Raw genomic sequence first — 20711 nt, 5'->3', positions numbered from 1 at the left:
TAACAACTACACTGTTGCTAACACACGACCTAATCGTACACATAGAATACCGGTAAGATATAATGATTATGTACTGTAAATACTGTGTTTGTGTCACCTTGCCGTCACTGTTTTATTTCTTGCCACTCATTATGCATGTAGCTTCAAACTTCAAGTGTGCCTCACATATATTGCGAGTAGTATGTTATTTCAGTATTTTCTGTGTGATGTTATTTCAGTATTTTCTGCGTGCTCATAAAGCCTTCTCACTGTTAGTCTTTACTTAAAGAAAGGAGGATGTTGATAGGTATGAACTAATTAATAAGATTTCTATGTTGGCCATGTTACAGCCATGTGCTCTCTTGGTTGCGCATTGTGATTCGTATGTGGAGTAATACGTTCATGTTCAAGACTGTCTAAATACAAGAGATTCTGCCGAACGTCTTATCGACTTAGATCAACACATAATATCACGAGAGTAGCGATATTAACAAGGACTATTTGAAACATTCATAAGATATTTATATGATGCTCTATTCCTTTCGTAAAGATCCAGCAAGAGCATTATGCCTTATGCAATAGTATCTTGTGATCGCAATATTGCTGACTGTCGGAGTGTAGGAGAAGAATTGCTGAAGAAACACGGCTGTTATAAAGCTGGGATTATGTCTATGCTTACATCTTGGTAATGGCGAATTTCTTTAAACATTATATAACTATAGTCTATTTCTTTTTTTATTAATTTTATTTTATTTTTTTACTTTTTATTATTATCAGTGTGTTAATGACGATAATAGCTACATTTTCGTATTTATTATTTAGCATGGTTCTTTAAAAACCTATCGAGCACAAATTTCATTTGAAATTTTCTGTCTATTTGGTCGAGTTACATGTTTAATGAAAAATAGTTTGAAATAAGAGGCCATCACAAAAATCAAGACAATAATTAATAATATGTAAGGTTTAAAGAACAAAATTAAAAACTGAGCAAATAATTTAATCGGTCAACATTCAAGATTCTGATGTATTTTGTCAACAATTTGAGCAGTTATTTAATCGACTACATGTGTTCACCTTTTTGCTAATATAATACTTTTCTTACGGATTTTCCGATGCATTTATATTAATGAAGCCTTGATAAGAATTGTACAAGGCTATAAGCAAAAAGTTGTAATATTCAGTCCAGGTTTTCAATATGTCTGTTGATACTCCAGACTTGTGCTGACCCTGATGACTGCTGACAAACACCACAGGCCTTTAAAATACGTCATTTGGTTTTGTAAACTAGCTTAATTAAAAATAAATTAAAATTGTTCATACACTTTTACGGCTTACGACGATTTTTTACGTTTCATTTTCCGGTTACAATTAACGTGTCATGCTAGAAGTAACAAACAAAATATGTTCACGATTAAGTTCTGTACATTGCCGTATCCGAACTAGGTTTAACGATAGAACGACGGAAGGTGTCATTTTGACACATTTTGAAAAATAAAGTTGTACCAACCCAAAGTCGTTTATTGTAGAACCGCTTTTTTGTGACTTTTAATCCTTTAATGAGCATAATGCAACCACCAATTAGAAACTGCCAAGTCGGAGACCAATGCAAAACGAACCTCTCTGTTGGCAGATGCCACAAATGTGAAAATTTCCTATGTGGAAAATGCACTGCCAGTATACAGCGTGTGTGCAAAGGCTGCAAATTAAGTATACTCGCACATTTTGGCATTATATGTCACTTGTTTAGTGATGTTTGACTTGTTTGTGTTGTTAAGTTAAATATATACGTAAATAAAACAGACTGTTGGACTCCAAAGTACATGGGCGTCAAAATGACATTCTCTGTCGTTTAGGTAAATCAAAGTTTTAGTCTTTCTAGTGTTAAGCCGCGGCGTGTTCATTCTTTCTATTTCCTTTCAATTTCAGGAAAAGTCCCAGACCACAGATAGATATTGCTATTATTGCCACAACGTGCAAGGCAGTGAATTGTTTGTTCACTTCCAAGATTTCCACAACTTCCGAAGTTTTGTCTGTGAAAAATTTGAACATTAAAAATAACAGATCGGATCCATTCTTTTTAAATTTGACTTTAGTTTTGTTTGAAAATGACTTTTTACAACATCCAAGTCCATCTTACCATGGCAGCTTTTTCCATCGCCTTCAAGTTCTCTTCCCTCATTGCACAAGCACATCACTTCAACAGAACGCATTTCACACAAATCACTGCATCCGCCATTTTTCTAAATCAGATATACTGTAGGTTAAAATCAGGAATTTGATAAGTTTTATTTCCGTCCTGAAAGATGATATGGACCTCATCAGTAAGTGTGAAAACATATTCACCTTTTCACAAGATTCCTTCTCTTTTTGTTGTACGCGCAAAGGCCCACTGGAGATGACACGAGATCGGGGGCCAGCAGAAAACAAATCTCGTCGACGACGTTTTTTGTCACAAGTGGGCTTAAAAGAACAAGTAAAGTTGATGAAGATAAAAACACTTTTTAAAACGGTTTAATTCTTTTACCTTTACTTCACTTGTAAAACAATATTTGCAAAGATGGAAACATATTTCTGCATCGTGCATTCACACAGAGACAAATAAATCTCCAGTTTGTTTACCCTTGATGGACAGGGTTCTTCCTCTGAATTTAAGCAGATTATGACTTCACAATGCAGGTAGATTGCCTCTTCCAATGCATCGGTCCAAACAAAAGAGCGGAACCTGAACGTGGAGTAATCAGCTTCGTAGTTTCTGTCGATTTGTATCGCGTCCACTGGATCGAAAGAGCTTGGGTCTTCGCAACTAAGGGATAAACAGAACGCGATTATAGACTATAGACTAAAATTCTACACTGTACAATGCAGATTATTATTTAAAACGTTTTGTATAATTATTCAAAACGTTGGTTCCACAAAAGCTCGGCGCCTTCATTATTTATGGAAAAATCGAAGCGAAATTTTTAGGAGCTGTTTTATGAGAAAATGTGATGTGTTGTCGTTTACCTTTGGACGATGATAGAGTAGCTCGGTTCGCTTGACTGCACGCCCCGTGTTGCCCAGCATCGAGTTACCTGTTCAAAACACTCATCTTAAATTATGGTATTTGTTCAAATTATCCTGCGTATATCTTTGCTCACATAACAGCACAAATGAAATAAGCTGTAACATCTCATCTCATGAAATTGAAGCTTCGTCAATTACTGCAAAGTTTTCGATGAAAGATAAGTAGCCAGGATTTCTCTTCCGTCTTCACCTGTACAAAGAACGAAGAGTTGTTTTCAGATGTCACCATCTCCGCTTTGGCATGAACGTAATTGGGAACGGTGACAACATAATTGCTGGGCAATTCAACAGCATAAGTGTCGTCGGTGAAAATGAGCTTGACAACAAAACTCCCCATCTCTTTGATGGCGTCTAACCTCTTTTTTCTACGCGAGACCAATAAAACAAAAACTATTTGCAGAAACAAAATAAACGTGCGACCTCATAACATAACATAACAAACTTTTAGCAAGACGAAGCTCTTCAATGTATGTAATTATAGTTCAAACCATGCATAATTTTCCGGAAAAAAACTTCCTTAAAATACAAAGAAGGCGGGTTTTATTCTGCTCTAACCGCTCACATTATCTTGGGCAAAATGGCAGATGTTGACAGCAGCTCTGTGATGTTGTATTCACAAGTAAGGTTGATGCAATTGTATTGATAGCGAAGAATTGAAGCAGACGTGGTTAGATTTTGCTGGCATCGAACGGATGAAATAACGGTGAGGACACCGTCTGTTTGCTTTGTTATAATAAATAAATAAATAAATAAATAGTTGGTCAGAATTTGTCATAGCATATTTCTGATTGACGTACACGTAGATACCGTAATTAACGAGCGGACGTCAAAACCAACTTGGCGTCATGCCTACCCCTACACGGTTTACAGGAAGATGCATAGTTTTGAAGCCAGCAGAGGCATCTATATTTTACCTGAACAATTGTGCAGTTATTGAGCGATAAGTCGAAACTGGGATAACTTGAGTTGGCGACGCAAGCAGGGTCAAGTGTGTCCAAGTCTTCGACTGGAGTCGGTGAAACATAAACATAATCACCTGGATCACTGCATGACAATGCCGTCAAGGTATCATCGTTTATCCTGAAAATGAAGCAGAAACTTTTGTTAACTTTATTCAAATCCATTTGTACCAAATAAAACCATGTTGATGTCAACTATGACCTAAATGGTGCTTAACTATAGTGAATGACTCATGACTTACAGTTTGATATATTTGGCGGTCAAGCTATCATTCAACACCAGTCTGATGTTTCAGTGTGAAATAATAATTTAATCGATAAGCAGCAGCTTAGGCGCTAACGTTACAGTAGTTGATGTGAAAGTTAAGTTTTTCACCTGATATTTGTTTCTCCTTCAGACGTACAAGTGAGCTCCGGCTCCGGCTCCGGCTCCCCCCCTAGAAAACCAATCCGGTACAAATTATATATTTAAATTTTGCAAGTGTAAGCCTCTGTAAATTTCTTAACTTTTATGCGGTATTTGTTGAAACAGGAAAGGCGCAGAAACACGACCAACAAACCTGCTATGTAGAGGCTGAAACCAGGACCTTCATCGTCTTCATCTGTTGAAAACTGAATTGTTATTTTAGTTGCGTTTTTCTCAACAGGGTCTGGAGCTTGACTGACATCGGAGTAATGCAATTCTGTACCGTCGTCGAACTTAATCTTTAAAACCAACATGATTGTGATGTTTGATATTTACGTGGATGTCAGTATAGTAACAGTCTTACAGCATTTCATCTAGTCAACGCTTGCACTTACACACAACAAATCTCCCTCATCTACAGTGAAAGGTTCCAGAAAAGTTATTGTGAATTCCGTGACTCCACCGCTTGTTATGATTGTTTCTTGTAGGTAATCGGTTGGGTATGCTGAAGGGTAATTGGTCGAATTCACGGTCACACTCGAAACAAAATCGATCATTTCCGTTGTCAAATTTGCTACAGAAATAGGCAACGTTATTATATTATCCTTAAATCTGGGTATGTGTAAGTGTAGGTATGTGAGTGACTTTTTATGCTACATGACGAGCATTAACATTACAGTGATCATTACTACTAAGTTATAGATTTCCCGCAAAATATACTACTGACAAGCAACCTTACAGTCAGCCGATCTGTTAAATCAATTGATCAATCGACAATCGATCTACTAAATTTTCAAACGCACTTACCGGTGTGAAAAGCAAAAAAATGGAAAAAATCAAGGTCAGTGCATTGAATTGTGTATGTAACCACGTCATCCGGAATTTCAATCCAGCACAATTTTTCGCTGTTAATTTTTCCAAGATTTACACCGGCAATTGAAGTTCCGCTGTATACCTAAAATCACAACTGTCATAGTTACAGTAGCCCAACGTAATTACAATGTATGGAAACCACGATCATCAGACTATGCTTGAGATTACGTTCTGGGTAAGTTATAGCTGAAGTTTTATAATTACATCGCAATAAGTTTGAAGATTGAAAATATAAAGGTTGCAAGCTTAAAGCAGCTATCGAAATGTAACGATTGAGTTTAACCACAACTTACATCGCAAACAGTGTTTCTTATATCATCACCATCAGCCCGAAAAAAGCTTCTTCCAGCAATTGCCCTTGTGACAGTTCTCTCAAAAAGGCTGCAACTTGAAAACAGAACCCCTGAATATGTCAAGGGTCTAATGAGGGTAAAGTTTAACGAACATTGGCTGTTAACTTTGGTCGTTATCATGACAAGAAGAAGAAGAAGAAAGCAAAAATTCCTCTTTAACATTTTGCTGTTGTCCAGTCGGTTTACCCTTCACAATCTAAGCACTACAGTAACAACACATTTATGCCACGAATTAACAACCGAACTGGTACTAAATGATTCCTGTTGATTAATCGACAAAGAAGAAAAACATAACGACGGAAATGAGCCATGTGTAAAGGAAATCAGCCGAAACCGCACAATGCGAGCAGTATCTTACCGGATATACGCCGCGCATTACGCAAACATTACAAAGCATACAATTATTTTGTAATACCACGTCGCGAAATAGTTTTGCTAGAGATATTTTTCTGTTGTGGATGTATCGGATGGTTCCATTGATTAATTATGTTTCAGTATAAATTGAAAAAGTTTATTTTTACTAAATATTCTCATTCTTCTGTTTGCTGCAAGCGTACGTTTATCCGCATAAGTGTTACTGCGATAAAAAATGACAAAAACGTGTTGAGGATAAATCAATGAACCGTTGTTTTTCCAAACCTGTAGAAAAGTTTAAGTAAATTACAGACCCTTCCCCAGCTAACCAACATCCTAATTAGAAACATCCGGCCTGAACTACGAATAAATTTTTGGAAGTTCATTTTTTTATTTTTTACTGATAGGCAAAGAATTATAAACGGGTCTTGTCTTGTTAACCCGAACCCGAAAATTTATTTGAAGCCCGAATTGGACCCGAAAGTTTTATTTACTAAATTAATCAAAATCATCTTTTGTTGTCATTCTTTGGCTGTTAACTTTTTCTAAGTTGTGCTCTGCAAGAGGTTTTTAGTACTTTGCGCGCATGCGCATTCGTGTAAAGTAAGAGAACTTAAGACGTAAATGAAGCAAAGTGTGAGTTTTAGTTTGGGCCCTAATGTGGACTGACGTTTTGTTCAAAGTTAAGCCCAATCGAAAAAGTTCGGCCTGACGTACAGCTCGGAGTAGGCTTAGGTACACTTATCTGAACCGGAAAAATATTCTAAGGATATAGAAACTTTGCCCAAATTCACGAAACATGTGGGAGAGGGATGTATAGACACATCTCGACTGAAGATTTTGAGAAGTTTAAACTTTAACCGGAAAACCGGACTGTAGACTTTGAGAACTTTAAACTTTAACTAGCCAGTATAATAAAACTTGAACTTAACTTTAGCTTGACGTATTACCAAGCACAAGAAAATTTGTCGCGGCCTTGTGTTCAACCTACTACCTAAAAAGTTTTAATTCACAAAGTTTCAGAACACAGCTGTAAAATGTTTGCGGCATAAATACTTCAGTCTTCCATAATTTCGTTAAAGAAAACTTTTTGTTAAATTGTATTTCGGCGGTTACGCTCCATAGCACATTAACAAGTAAACCTGACGTCACAGCTGTTGTGTGAAAGGGAAGCATAGAACGATGAATGAACGGGAATTAAGTTACGTAGATAACCAACGCACAGACTCATTAAAAACCGATGTGAGATTTAACGTCAGAACGGATTCGATACGAGCATTTTCAGAGTAGGCTACCAGGATATGTTTAGAAATTTAATTCCGACTTCAGTGTTGCCATCGATTCCTCTACTAACCAGCAGGTTTGCCGTAGAACCTTCGGTCTGTAAAACTGTTTCATTGACATACTTGCTAATAATTTATTTAGGCTAAGTAGAAGCAAAAGTATTTTCAAAGAAAATACATTCATTCACGAGAAATGCTAAAACAATTTAAATTCTCAAGATTTTAAAAACAGAAGCAACGAAAGCAAGTTTATTCAGAAATCTTCAGGTAACGAAAAAGATGGAAATGAAAAAAGTTGCCCTGGAATGTGTCGTCGTATACATTGACGGAATGAGCAGTGACGTCATGATAAAATCTACGACAAATGAGAGTGTCATTAAACGTCACAAACGCTCAGAGCATTTTAATGAACTGACCAATTGTGGGATGAAGAAACAAACCGGCCGCAAATGACTTTCTCTTCTGTTACATGTACAAAGCGTCCTCTTAACATTGATGAACAACTACAGAGCAGACATGATATCCACTGTCGGAAAACCCTGGACACTTTCGACCATAGAAGAAAGTCTGGAAAACTTGCTTTTATTCAACATTGGCGGGAACGACTTGAAAAAGCAATAAACCAAATGGGTCACAAAAAATTCAAGGTATAATGCCCAAAGCGTGCATTGCTGCGTATACGATTCATAAGGAACACACTGTATACGTTCACTGTATCTTAATTATCCCATTAGGGCTGAATAGCATTCCTGGATATCTGTAATTCGATTAAGTTAAGGTAATTAGCATTCTGCTCGCTGTGTTGTATATGATGAATGATTGACATTGATGTTCACTGGATTTGCGTTTATTAACTTTTGTTTGAATGAAATTTCTACTTAACGTATCCAAGGAATGCATGAAGGCACAAGCGGTTTATGACGAAATAACCCAGTATTACAAGAAACACGTTACTTCGGTAAGAAAATAATAATAGTTGACAATAATGAATGTTTATTCATTCCGTATACACGGCTTCTGTTTATTTCAAGGCAAATTACCTTGACTTGCAACATGTCGAAGCCGTCAACCACGGTCGGCGGAGAATGAAAGTCGAATTGACGGACCAAGAAATAATTAAACTCGTTGATCAAAGTTTTACCAAGTACACAGATGAGCGACAGTCAAGCGGTTATCAAACGTGGCTAAGAAGAGCCGTGGGGCAAAGTACAAGGTTTCAAGTTGCCATTCTAGGCTCAACCGTCCTCTCCAGCGTCGTGGGAGTTTGCGTTAAAACGTCGATGTTTCGGTTTGGAGGAGTTATTGTAGGAGGCATGGTCGTTTTTCTCCTCTCCAAGCTATGGTCGTCAGGAGCTGCCTCCCCAGTTACGATCAATTTTTCAGAAACAACTTCAAAACAACTGAAACGCGAAATTGAACTTTATTTCGAAAAACCAGATTTCGTTGGAATGTTTGTCAAAGACTTTTAAAAGAAATTAATTTCAAGTAAATATCTTTTTAATAAACTTGTTTGAATGTCTTCTATTCCAACAAGAATCACTGTATATTGGCTTCCAAGAACCATTGAGTGCTGTGATACAGATTTCAGAGTGACATAAAATCCAAACAATTAATTGCAGCGTAAATAAAATCGGCAACGAGCCTTTTCGATTAGGCTAAACAAGCTTTAAAACCGCTGATCTAGTCTATAAAACTTTAAGATTTCTATGAAAATAGGAAAATTTGGTGTCTGTCACCTTCTACATTTTCCAAAACTAAAAGGAACAAACGGTTCCCTCCGGACTTCCTGGTAATGTTTGCAAGCGATTTCAAAGCAGCTAGAATGTGCTGCTGAGCTGACGTATTAACAAAATGTTCACCAACATATCAGGAGAGTGTTGTAATGATCGTAACATGCGTTGCAAAATGGGAATGTGCAAAAACCTAGGCAACAACAAAACAGAGTTCTACGGATAATAATTATAATCAGACAAAGTGCAAGTTGATGTTACGAATATTAAAGAAATATAATCTGTAGTTTAACCAAGTTTATGCACAAGAGTCACTTATTCCTGAACAAGACTCACGAAATCTCTATGACGTACTTCTAATGACAACGAACCAAATGAGAGCCAACTTCTAACATTTTAATGGGAGACTCCAACGCAAAAATAAGGCGACAAATTTGAAATCACGAGCAGCTTATACGCCCAGATACGCATTGGAGGATTAGTCAAATGGTTATCAAACGTGGATAAGAAGAACCGCGGGCTAACGAAAACCACAACATACAAAGTTTCAAGTTGCCATTGTAGGTTCAACAGTAATCTCCGGTATTGTGGTAGTTTCAATTAAAACATCACTTCGAGAAATTACTTGATTAAGATTCTGATGACGTTATACTTGCGATTATTTGGTCATTGGAGGCTGAAGAACACGAATGTTGGTCACAACGTTTTTGAATGTTTTATAATTACCTCGCTATAAATAAAACTTTCCTGACTCGACTAAACAGGAAAACGTTCAGCCAAGCATAGTAAATATCTCGCGCGTTCTATTGTGACGTACGATGACGTCATGCTAATTTAGATATTATGATACTGTAAATAGCTTGTAGCAAAATTTTGCGGTTTAGTTAAAAATACTGGTTTATAAAAACATATACAACGTGTATTTCCTAAGTAAAACTTTGCAGATATAAATATCAACAACAAAGAAATAAATATAAAACTAGAAAATAGCAAATTCTGCTTAAATTTATTTGGAAATGTACTCGCAGCAAAATAGCAAATAATACGTTACATTGAGTATTCATAAATATTCGCGGCATTTTGCAACTCATACTTACCTGACGAGGGTCTTCACCGCGATCCAGCAGGCGGTGGGCCCAGGGCGAGGCTTTGTCATTGCACTTCGACTGAGCTGACCTCTGCGATTACCCCAAATGTGGGTAACTCGGTCGTATAATTTCTGTTAGTGGGGACTGCGTTCGCGCTATCCCCAAACAATTTCTAATCAAGCTAAGTCTAATATTATGTAGATGAGCGAATGCACAACCAGTTTTGGGCGTTTAATCCAATGCTAATAATTAGGGCCCGCAAAAGTCAATAAAGTCAAAAATTTTTAAGGACCTCGTCTGACCACGAATCAAAGAATAAAGTTGTTTTCAGCACCTAGGGGATTGTTTCTAAGAAGTTTATAGGTCAAAATAAAGTCAAAATTTACAATAAAGTCAAAATTTTCAATAAAGTCAAAATTTGTCAAAATATGGCTTTTTACAAAGTTTTTGTGTTTCTTGAGAGTAATTCTTGTAAAAATCCTCGTGGAAGCATTGTAAATCAGGAACTGCGACATAATTAAACCATATTAACCCATAAAAGCAGGAAATAAGTCACGATGTCCACTTGGATCAGCAGTAACTTTTATCGCAAATTGTCCATTGTTTATTGATTGTTACGTATTTAAATAATTCTTATAAAACACTTCCTCTTCATAAACGTGGTATTTTCGAAGATCAACAGTTTGGATTTTAGGAATAGCCTACTGACATTCTGTAATACAAAAATGCCTAAGCAAGCTAAATCGTCTTCAGCAAAAGTTAAACAGATTTGTCGAGATTTTTCTGATGAATTTAATGCAACTCCCGGGGGTGATTTTAAGGTGCAATTTTTGCGAGGTTATAGTGAAGTGCGATAAAAAGTATTTTGTGGAAAGCCACAGGAAAAGTAAACGCCATCCAGCTGGATTGGAGCAACAACAAGCATTCCCTGTTTAATTTGCTGTTTATTAGAATTTACCATGCGGAGAAAATCGAGGCAAAGTGTCCTTTTCACAAGGACAAAATAACACAAGCTACCTAAATCTATTGCCAAAAAACACGACGCACTTTTTATAATCCATAAAACACCTTGACTTTTCGACAAAATATTACGTTTGGGTCAGAAATCGACAAAATATTATGTTTGGGTAACTGGAGGAAGAACTGTGGCCTCTACAAATAAGCAATTTCGTTAGGTCAAAATAAAGTCAAAATTTGATAAAAATAAAGTCAAAAAAATTTTTTTTTAGGTCAAAATAAAAATGGCCCTACTAATAATTAAACAAACGCTTTCTGTTCTGAAGCTTAAAAAACTGTGTCTTTTAGCAACTAGTTTTGTATTTTGCGAAGAGCTTCCCACAGTTTGCTTTGAGATAATCAAAGATAAATGCCACAAGATAATATTTTCCTACTTTTTCGAGATACCTTGGCTTAAAACGCATGACTGTTACGAGCGAAAACTATAATGCAAACGTTTTTATAAAACAAAAGCTTGCTTACAAACAACCATTATACCCACAACAGCAATCTCTAGAACACTCCAAATCTGGCGGATTTGGAGACAAGTGCAATTTTTTGTGTAATTTCCGCTATGTTGTGATAACATTTCTATGGCTTCTATCGTGTCACACGGGTTGGCTCTTGGTATATTTGCTTCCAGAATTACACCAAGTGCAACAAGAAATGAACCAAAACAAGTTCGTTTCACTGCAGGCATGGATCACTTGAAAACACACTAATTAATTGCGAGCCTTACAGGTTTGAAGCCCGTTTTTTACCCAAGTGCTATGAGAATGCTTCCGAAGCTTTAAGTATTGGATGACATAGTCAGCCGAAGAAATATTCTTATCCAGTTCTAGAGCTTGGACCAACACTAAATTATCGTTAAAAGCTAAAAGAGCCATTTTCTATTCATTATAAAAACATGGAAAGAAATATGCAGAGGAAAGGTGTTTTTAGATTGTCTCAGTGCCCTGAGCTCTCTAGTACAGTGGTTCTTAAACTGGGGGGCGCGTAACATTCATAAGGGGGGCGCGAGAGATGACAAACTGTCTATTATATGAGCTATGTCTAAACATGCTTTCTTGACTTTCGCTATAGGTTCATTTTTATTAAAATTTTAAAGTGTGTCACGATGGCAATTGTATTTTTGAAATTTGATTCTGAAATACGTCAATTGTTACCTCATAATATCTGTTGTCTCTCCGCGTTGAAGCGTATTGTTTTCCTTTACTCATTCATGCAATCCTAGCTCGACTAACTGTTCTCTTTTAGCGTGACCTGTTTTTCTCACAACGGGGGGCGGTGTAACAAGAAAAACTTTTACAAATGTATCACTTGTAGAAATACTTAACTTACACTAAATGCATTTTCTTTAGTTTTACAATAATGATGTACACAGGAAACCAGATGTTTTTGCTACTAACCTGTAAATATCCGAAGTTTACGACGTATAATTTTCGAGTCATTAACGATTGAAAACTTGTGTGCAGTGTCGGCCACACATAATAAAAATAGTAATGTCGCGCACCCGGTTTAAATACGGTAAAACCAACGTCAGCCAATATTAAAACCGTAAAATGAAGTAAAACTTAAATTTAATATTGATTTAATAAATAGATATTTTAGTAATTAAACTAATTGTATTGAGTGGAAAAAAGAGAAAGTATGACCAAAATTATCTGACGTATGGCTGTATAGATACCACAGTGAACGAAAAAGTCGTACCGCAATGCGTGATATGCTTAGAAAAGCTAAGCAACGACGTTTTGAGACCAAGTCGTTTGCAGCGTCATCTTCATGAATATAAAGACAAAACCTAGGAACAAACTTGACTGTGCAGCCGACCTAAGATGTGCATTATCTTCCACAAAGCCTCGAATTAATCGTTTGGTTTCCCAAAAACAACTACATCCTTCTCATTAATGAAAGTTAATTGAAAATAAATTGTTGTTTTGTTTAATGCTTTTTTATTTTGCAATGAGGGGAGGCGCGAAATTTTTAGGTACCGTCAAGGGGGGCGTGTGCCAAAAAGTTTAAGAACCCCTGCTCTAGTAGTTTCCGTGTTGTTGTGTTCACTATTTTTAGAGTACTCGTAGTAGCCACGGCTAGGGACTTTTGTGAATATTTTATCGTTTATGCCTTAACTGTTATTTTTATTACTGTACTGTTCATATTGTTTTTATTAAATCTCTTTTGATATCTGTGATGCAACGACTCGCCGTTACAATGATATCGATCCTGACTTTCAATCTACTTTTATCGTAACACGACCTAAAATCGGAGGTTTTATTCAAACAACTAAATTTAGCTCCGCTAGAGATTATTTTAGGAGCTGTTTATTTACTAAAACTACGATCATTTGGTGCTTTTACGATATGTCAAGAACGGCAAACAATTTATTGCACAAAAATGTTAATTCAGCGTAACCATTTTTCAACATTTTTGACAAAATAATCAAAGTTCTCAAGCGACTTCCAATACCCCATTGACTTCCTCAAAGCCACATTTGCAGCATTGACCTGGTTTGAGAAAAACTTGCAAAGTCCAAGAATATAAAAGCACATCCCAAGATGAGCATTCTGCTTACTCAATTCCATCACATTCTGTTCCATGCGAACGAGAGTGATTGCTCTGCTGGCGCATTCCACTCCTCTCTCATAGTTTTCCGCAGCAAGATAGAAGTTTTATGGCAAGATAGTCAGTCGTTTTATGCAAGAGCTTAGGAGACCCAGCCGTAAGGTTCTGTCTGCTTGCATCGTAACTGCCTGACATTGTAGGTGATGAAGAACTGTGAGTAAACGCAAGCAAACTCCCGCTTTACAACTTTGTATATGTTCAATTAAATTTGCATATCAAGTTGTCTTGCAATATTGCTTTTAGCGTATACATTGATTAATTATTATTGAAATACAAAACTTTCAGAAACTTGAGTGATAATTTGCTTACTTTAGAAAAGGACTTTATTAAATTGAAGCGTAAATGCTAAAACATGTTACTTATAGAATTCAAACAAGAACTGTTTTTGAGATAACCAGACTAAATCTCTCGGTTACATTTATAAGTGATTACGATAATTAATTTTTGCCTGGCTAGAGTGTGTGACAAATTTTGCTTGTTATCAAATAAATCGTGAAAATTATTACGTCACCATCCATATGCGTGACAGTGTTGTTTTGCTCAATGATGGCCTAACTCAAGGTGGTCCAAACCCCGGCATGCGGCCAGCGAATAATTTCGTAACGCCGTATTTTCCAGTATAAAATCAGCAGTTTTTCAAAACACAACTACGTTTTATTGAAACGCATTACATTAGCCCACAGCCCGAGTCAAGACACACATCGTTGAAGGGCAAGTCCATTATGGATCATTATGGAGTAACAATGCATTTTCACGGTTTACGTCACAGTTATGGTGTCTGACAAGCTATTTAAAATGTTTCATTAAATAACGCCAAACACTCTCAGTTCATTAATCGAACTGGTATTGTTTTATTGCAGCGCTTGCAATATACTTTACTGGTGATAATAAGCTAATAATGATATTCTCACGATCAAGACGTAACATTTAGGTTCATGGTTTGCCATAGACATCAAATAGTTAATACCATTCATGCATAAACACTACAACAGTATTGTGTGACGACACACACATGCGATGATTTTTGCTCTTTTTTGCAGACGCAGTCGCAAACGTGTAGAAAGTATCAAGAAGTGCGTTATTAGTCGTGCTGCAAACATTACGTTATTCATATCAGTAAACTCAGTCCTTTGCTTGCATGAGACTGGTGTTTCAAATATTGACGGCCCGCAATGTTTTCCTCAGATCTTAACGTGGCACTGGCGCTGGGAGTCTGGCACCACCCTGGCCTAACTAGATAACCGATTTCCATAAGCCTTTCTCATGGCGCCTATTGAAAACTTATGAATGCTTGTGGCGTCCTATAGTCAGCCCAAAATTTACAGGTGTTAGTGTCACAAATGCAGTTGTATTAAATTCTTTTGAATCGTGTTAAAAGTGGAACGCTCAATACAACGATTGACGAAGTTAACTCTTTACTTCTGCCTTCTGCGGAGGCTAAGTACCAGTAATAAATATTTGCATTATGCTGTAATAACAGATGCTTATAGCTTCACCGTATTTGCGTGGAATCCCGGATTTTGCAAAATTACGATCGTGAAAGCGCATAACGTGATTGTATTAGTTACTCTGCATTCCATTCACCATTTTAAAACAACCAATGCACAATTCGCTACAATCTTGGTGCAATTGATGCAATCATATAGAGAGACAGTTTTCGCAGTCTGCAGGACAACAGCAACAACCATCTTCACAACAATCATCAAAACGTGAAGAAATGTAGTGATGCTGGCCGCCCAGTGCTTCTACTTCGAGTTTCTAGATAAAAATTATATTTTATAGCATATTTTCCGCGACAGGGTCTCAAACAACATCTTTCTTTTTAAATATGAGACGTAATATTAAAAATTACTAAATAATTCAGATGTATTTCATAAAATTGAAAGTTTGCTCTTTAGAAAATTTAAGTTAACCCGCTGGTTGTGGCAGACGTCAGATGGTTTTTGTTAGTATCCTGACTTCAACTTCACTCATCTCACATTTACTCACATCTAATCTTCTCACGCTGACATTTTGCCAACGGCAAAACTCCATTGTGGCCGAATTAATTTTCACTCAGGTTGATCTCATCGATCTAAAATAACTTAATTGTTTCTGGAAACCAGTTATTGTACTAAATAGTAAAAAGTTGTTGAGCATCTTATTTCTAATGTATCCAAGGAAAAAGCCACACGACACTTCTAGCTTTCTTCTCACTAATGTCATCGTTTTGCTATTTGTACTTTTGGTTGTATTTAGGTTGTTGTTGAACGTTGTTGAGCATCCCGGCATATCGCGCTGCTCTATCAAGGCTATTGACTATTTCATAAAGTGTTGCCGCTTCCACGACCGCTTCTAAAACAATGCTCCTAAAATCTCGCTATGGAGAAGGATATGAATCTTAATTTGTAGAAACGACGTTTGAGTTATATGAATAGTTTTATTAGGCAAATCAATGAAGTTTAGAAAAATACATTTTCAAACTTTTGAATGCAATCCGTGTTATGTTAATCACAAAAACAGAATTTGTGAAATACGCATTAAACCTTATCACAAAAGTAGCTATTTTAGATCCGTCATTTTGTGATAAGTTCAATAAAAAGGAATCAATCGCTCAAGCGTGACGAGCACGAGAGCACAAGGTTTTGCTGCTAAACAGACCAAAGCTCGGCAGATAAGTTGGTCTTTGTCTTTCAAAGGCGTAGCGTAGGAACGCTGTGTGCAAACAGCAGTATCGTGGTCGTTAGAGGTTCACGTCATAAGATGCCTGCTTAACTGAACGCAAAACGACATATTTTTGATATGCCAGTAGATTGCAGCTATAGTTTGTTGCCTTGTAAGTAAGTGCAGGCTGCAGATTGGCAATAACTTCAACGTGAAGTAAAAATTCGGAAGTAATTAAACCAGATGACTAAGTAGGCCACGCTTAGCATTTCCAGCTAGTAGTAGAACTTGGAATGTAAAACTTTGCTATCTCCTTGAATTTAATAGACCGACCTAAACACGGTATTTTACTTAGTTGCACAAGCAGTGACCGCAAAGACGTTTGGACCAATCGTGAAGGAATTTACTCAAACTAGGCTTCGAAATTCTTAATTGCCTGTAAGTTGTACGATGTGCAATGGCACGTGCATCGGGCGATTTGTTACAGCGTAAATAATGCTTTTATTAGTTATTTAGCTACACCAACAAATTGAGTCATATATTTAAGTCAATGAGAGAATATTTTCTAACGAAATCGTGAGCAAAGGTGGGTTTGCTAAAAACTTGTCCATTAACGTAATGTCCGAAACAACATGATCAAATATTTGTTTATGAGTGGGTTTGTTTAACTTAAGAATCTAGAAAGGCTCAGCCGAATAGTCTGCACGGATGGGTAAGCAGCAAGCATCAGTCCCATGAGCACAGTACTGTATACTATGTTTACTTTAAGTAATGAAACTAAGTTTAGGTAATCAAATTCATTTTTAGGAACAAAGCATAATATTTAAACAACACTTGAATAAAGCGTAGACTAAGAGAGGTTACCATATGTGTAACTACACAAGCAGTGAAAGAGGAACTGTATACAGTTTCGAAACTAGCAACTATGGCCGAAGAAGTTGCTAATATCTCAAACGTTGAAACCATAAACGCTATTTTAGGGCAAGTGGACATCCAAATCGGCTCATTCCGGCTTCATGTGACTGGTGTGGCGACGCCAGTAGTAGCAGGAGTGGCAGCTTACTCCATTTATAGAGGGATACGAGCATTGGGCAATGCTGAATTGAGGCGAGCTATGAGGGACGCAATCGTAGCTGGGACTAATCGCATACTGGGTGGTCTTGAAGATGGAAGCGTTGTTATGGAGATACTGACTTACGGAAGAAGAGCCGCTCATCAATTCGTGGAAGATTGTTTATCTGGAAAGATTTTGCGCAGTTTGAGAGAAAAAGTTGGTGAAAGATTTAAAGATGAAATGAAGTTTCAATTCAATTCTGTTCGTTTGATCAAAGTTAGTTTGTTGGACGGAAGAGAAAACGAATTTAGAAGAATCAAAGAAGAAGTTGACAAGTCATTGAACGACACAGGGTTTCGTTTGGAACACAAAAAGGTCGTACATGCATTTTGTTTAAACCAAGGAAAATGATAAAAAGGCCTTTGGCAAATAGGATATTTTCAACGTAATGTATGCAGGTGTTATCGTACATATTAAGACCAGGTACATACTCAAAAGTATAAGTTATACGATGTAAATCATGTGCAGCCAAATTTTAAAACAATTGGTCACTTTGTGCGATTCAACCTTTACAAACTCTATTACACTTATGAAGTGCTCGACAGAAAAGGCAATAAATAGAAACTTGTTTGCTATTGCTATGCTTACATCTTGTCGCTAATCTTTTTCAGTCTCGATTTTCCCCGACTCTGTCTAAACTGCGGACAGTACGTAACTACGACGTTCCTTCCTACAAAGAAAGAGACGTTTTGAATTATATGAAAAGGTAACTATTGTTGTTCCAAACTCTAAATAACATGAAGAGCATTCAGTGGCACACGACGTTTTAAAACTTTTATTGCAATTTCTGATGCGTTAGTCGTTTTGAATTACGTCAACAAATGCATGCAGAAAACACAAGCGCAACACTGTAAGACTTTTCATTAATGTCCAAAACGAAACCAAAGAAATGCTGACAAAATTTGAACAAAATCTAGAATGATCAAACTCACAATAAAGGTTTTGTTCTTTGCAGAAAGATTTATGAACCGGAAGTAAAAGAGATAACAGAAGTGGTCGTGCAGTCTGTCATGACTTATACAAATGGAATGTGCAACGAATTCGGAGAAAAACGAAAGGAGGTCGGTATACTGGCTTGCATGATCAACAAATAAGTCATTACACTTTTCTATCAAGAATTAACATTTCACGAACGTGTTTCGAAAACACATTGTAACCGATTAAGAAGAGATTTTATTTTATTAGAAACGCATAATGAGGGAGTCAGACTTGAACAATGATCACGATAGACACAGACGAAGAGCAACTGATAATTTTGACAGAGTAAGAAAACCAGGAACTTCTGCTTTCATTCAACTTTGGAGAGAAAAACTCTTGGAAGTGATCAATACAACTTGTTACAAAATCTTCAGGGTATGTTGATCTCAGATGTATTTAAAGAAAGAAAAAATATTTATCAACCTTTTGCAAGTCAATCTTTTAAACTAAACATGCGAAGTATCAAAGTTTATTTAAAAATGAAACCTAATGTTTACCAAGTTCCACTTCAGCAGCTTAATTTGTGATGTTGTACAACTTCTTACAGGAATGCGTCTTGGCCGAAGTTGTATTCGAGGATATAATTGCAGATTATAGGAGTGATGTTCCACCAGTGAGTATCCTCTCTGTTGTATACTCTATGCATAAATCGTTCAAATAGCACTGCCTTCTCGTTCTTTTTGAAGGACAATGCCTTTATCGGACTCTTTCAAGATAACGACGACATAAGAAGACGACATCGGCGTTCTGTCGAAAATGGTAATGCAAGAATCAGGCGAAAGCTGTCAAACCAACAACTAATTGACATGGTGCGAAGAAGTTATGAAAAAGAAGCAGACAAAATGCTCGAACATATTCTCAATAGAAGATGGCGTGTCGCGGGATATGTTGGTGGCAGTGCCTTCGTGGCGGCAACTGGAGGTTTAGCCGGGGTCGCCATTGGTGGCTTGGTCCTTGGAGTTGCTGGCGCTGCCATAGCAGGAACTGTGGCAGCATTAGTTTATGTTGTGATGAAAGGTGGTGATATGATCGGTGCACTTGTTGTTCACGTTCCGCTTTCATTTGGCGATGCAAAGCTAGACATGAACGTTAAAGAAATATTTAATGATCCTCAGTTTTTGGATCGAATAAGAAGAAGTCTGTAGCCTAATACGAAAGCCCACGTTGAAAATACATTTTGTCGTTAGATGTAATTTGTCGATATTTTACCGATAACTTTGAAGAAGCTGTTAATTAGGATCATCTTTTTTATAAGACGCTTTCATTCCAATTTATTTTCTTGCAAAATATAGTAAATTGATGATGTTTTTAGTTATTTTATTTTGATATTCCAATACATCATATTGTAAATATTTCGTTTAAAATATTGAAACATACTCTATGCTATTTTATTGCAGACAATAACAATATTTATATTTTATGGAGAATAAAAATAATGTTTTTTGCTTAATGAGTTCGGATGCCAAAAGTTGTATAAATTTTCTGCTGACGCTTTTACTGTTTTCGTTTTACGTTTATCACGTGATAGTAAATGGTTCCACATGTTTTTGTCTCTCGTTATTTCGTCTTATGTCATAATAATAATTGTAACAACAGTTTCAACTCTATTGTTGCATCAACAAACAATGAAATTACTAATTTGTGGGCGGTACACGAGAGTCTTGAACCGCCCTCAGTTTAAAGCTTTTGACTTCCAAAAAGCTTGAAACAGAGATCTTTTAAGACGAAGTGACCATGAAAAAGAAACTTGAAACGTCAACGTTTAGAACAAAAAGTCTTAAATGTTTTTTTAAACTATCTAATTGTTTCCAATAAAACTTGTAAAAGCAACTTTTTGGAACCTGTGTCTGCTACTGCTTGAATCAGTGGGATATCTACCTGATGAGACCATCCTTGCGAACATGGATGTGAAATCACTATCTACGAACGTCGAACATTCCTCACGAAGCCGGTCGGCAGGTAATCCGTCGTAGTCTTCCGCCTAACGACACCTCTACCGTTACCGAATGTTTAACTCAATTCATTTTGGAACACAATTACTTCATTTTTGAAAACAAAATTTATCTTCAAAAGAAAGGCACTGCTATGGGAACTCGCATGGCACCCCAGTATGCCAATATTTTTATGGCTCGACCCGAAGAGGAAGTTATATCCAATTTTCTTCTGAAGCCACTCTTTGATTTGCGTTATACTGATGATATATTTATGATCTGGACTTAATTACGGTTACGATAATTTTGTCCCATTTTCGGACGCCCTTAACTCTAAAC

At 36.7% G+C, this 20711-nt stretch overlaps 3 protein-coding genes and 1 non-coding gene across 5 annotated transcripts; 3 read left to right on the top strand and 1 right to left on the bottom strand.

Moving 5' to 3' along the window:
- Positions 1-983: 983 nt before the first annotated feature.
- LOC143446021 (uncharacterized) lies at positions 984-5750 on the bottom strand. The gene is made up of 13 exons (XM_076945461.1): positions 5574-5750; positions 5215-5362; positions 4803-4981; positions 4562-4706; positions 4378-4438; positions 3957-4122; positions 3605-3765; positions 3233-3407; positions 2983-3050; positions 2599-2782; positions 2323-2439; positions 2117-2219; positions 984-2009 (listed from the first exon to the last, which is right to left on the bottom strand). The coding sequence occupies exons 3-13, from the start codon at positions 4962-4964 to the stop codon at positions 1861-1863; spliced, it is 1491 nt and encodes a 496-aa protein (XP_076801576.1). The 5' UTR covers positions 4965-4981; positions 5215-5362; positions 5574-5750; the 3' UTR covers positions 984-1860.
- Positions 5751-7206: 1456 nt separating this feature from the next.
- LOC143446415 (uncharacterized) lies at positions 7207-8846 on the top strand. 2 transcript variants are annotated; one of them, XM_076946034.1, is made up of 3 exons: positions 7207-7347; positions 7503-8228; positions 8302-8846. In XM_076946034.1, exons 2-3 carry the CDS (start codon positions 8136-8138, stop codon positions 8737-8739), a joined length of 531 nt encoding a protein of 176 aa, XP_076802149.1. In that variant the 5' UTR covers positions 7207-7347; positions 7503-8135; the 3' UTR covers positions 8740-8846. The 2 variants fall into 2 exon arrangements, with proteins under 2 accessions (XP_076802149.1, XP_076802148.1); XM_076946033.1 differs by having other exon boundaries at positions 7227-7347; positions 7490-8228.
- A 1243-nt stretch (positions 8847-10089) lies between these two features.
- Positions 10090-10253, top strand: LOC143447881 (U1 spliceosomal RNA). Its single transcript, XR_013114419.1, has one exon. It is a non-coding gene; the product is annotated as a U1 spliceosomal RNA (small nuclear RNA).
- A 6858-nt stretch (positions 10254-17111) lies between these two features.
- On the top strand, positions 17112-20036 carry LOC143447039 (uncharacterized). Its single transcript, XM_076946959.1, has 6 exons — positions 17112-17778; positions 18075-18169; positions 18419-18524; positions 18649-18816; positions 18989-19054; positions 19128-20036. The coding sequence occupies exons 1-6, from the start codon at positions 17275-17277 to the stop codon at positions 19584-19586; spliced, it is 1398 nt and encodes a 465-aa protein (XP_076803074.1). The 5' UTR covers positions 17112-17274; the 3' UTR covers positions 19587-20036.
- The last annotated feature ends 675 nt before the right edge of the window (positions 20037-20711 follow it).

Source organism: Clavelina lepadiformis, chromosome 2 (genome assembly GCF_947623445.1).
Source record: "Clavelina lepadiformis chromosome 2, kaClaLepa1.1, whole genome shotgun sequence".
NCBI classification, from domain to species: Eukaryota; Metazoa; Chordata; class Ascidiacea; order Aplousobranchia; family Clavelinidae; genus Clavelina; species Clavelina lepadiformis.
The sequence above is the reverse complement of the archived record's forward strand: the minus strand, read 5'-3'. Positions and strand labels throughout refer to the sequence as shown.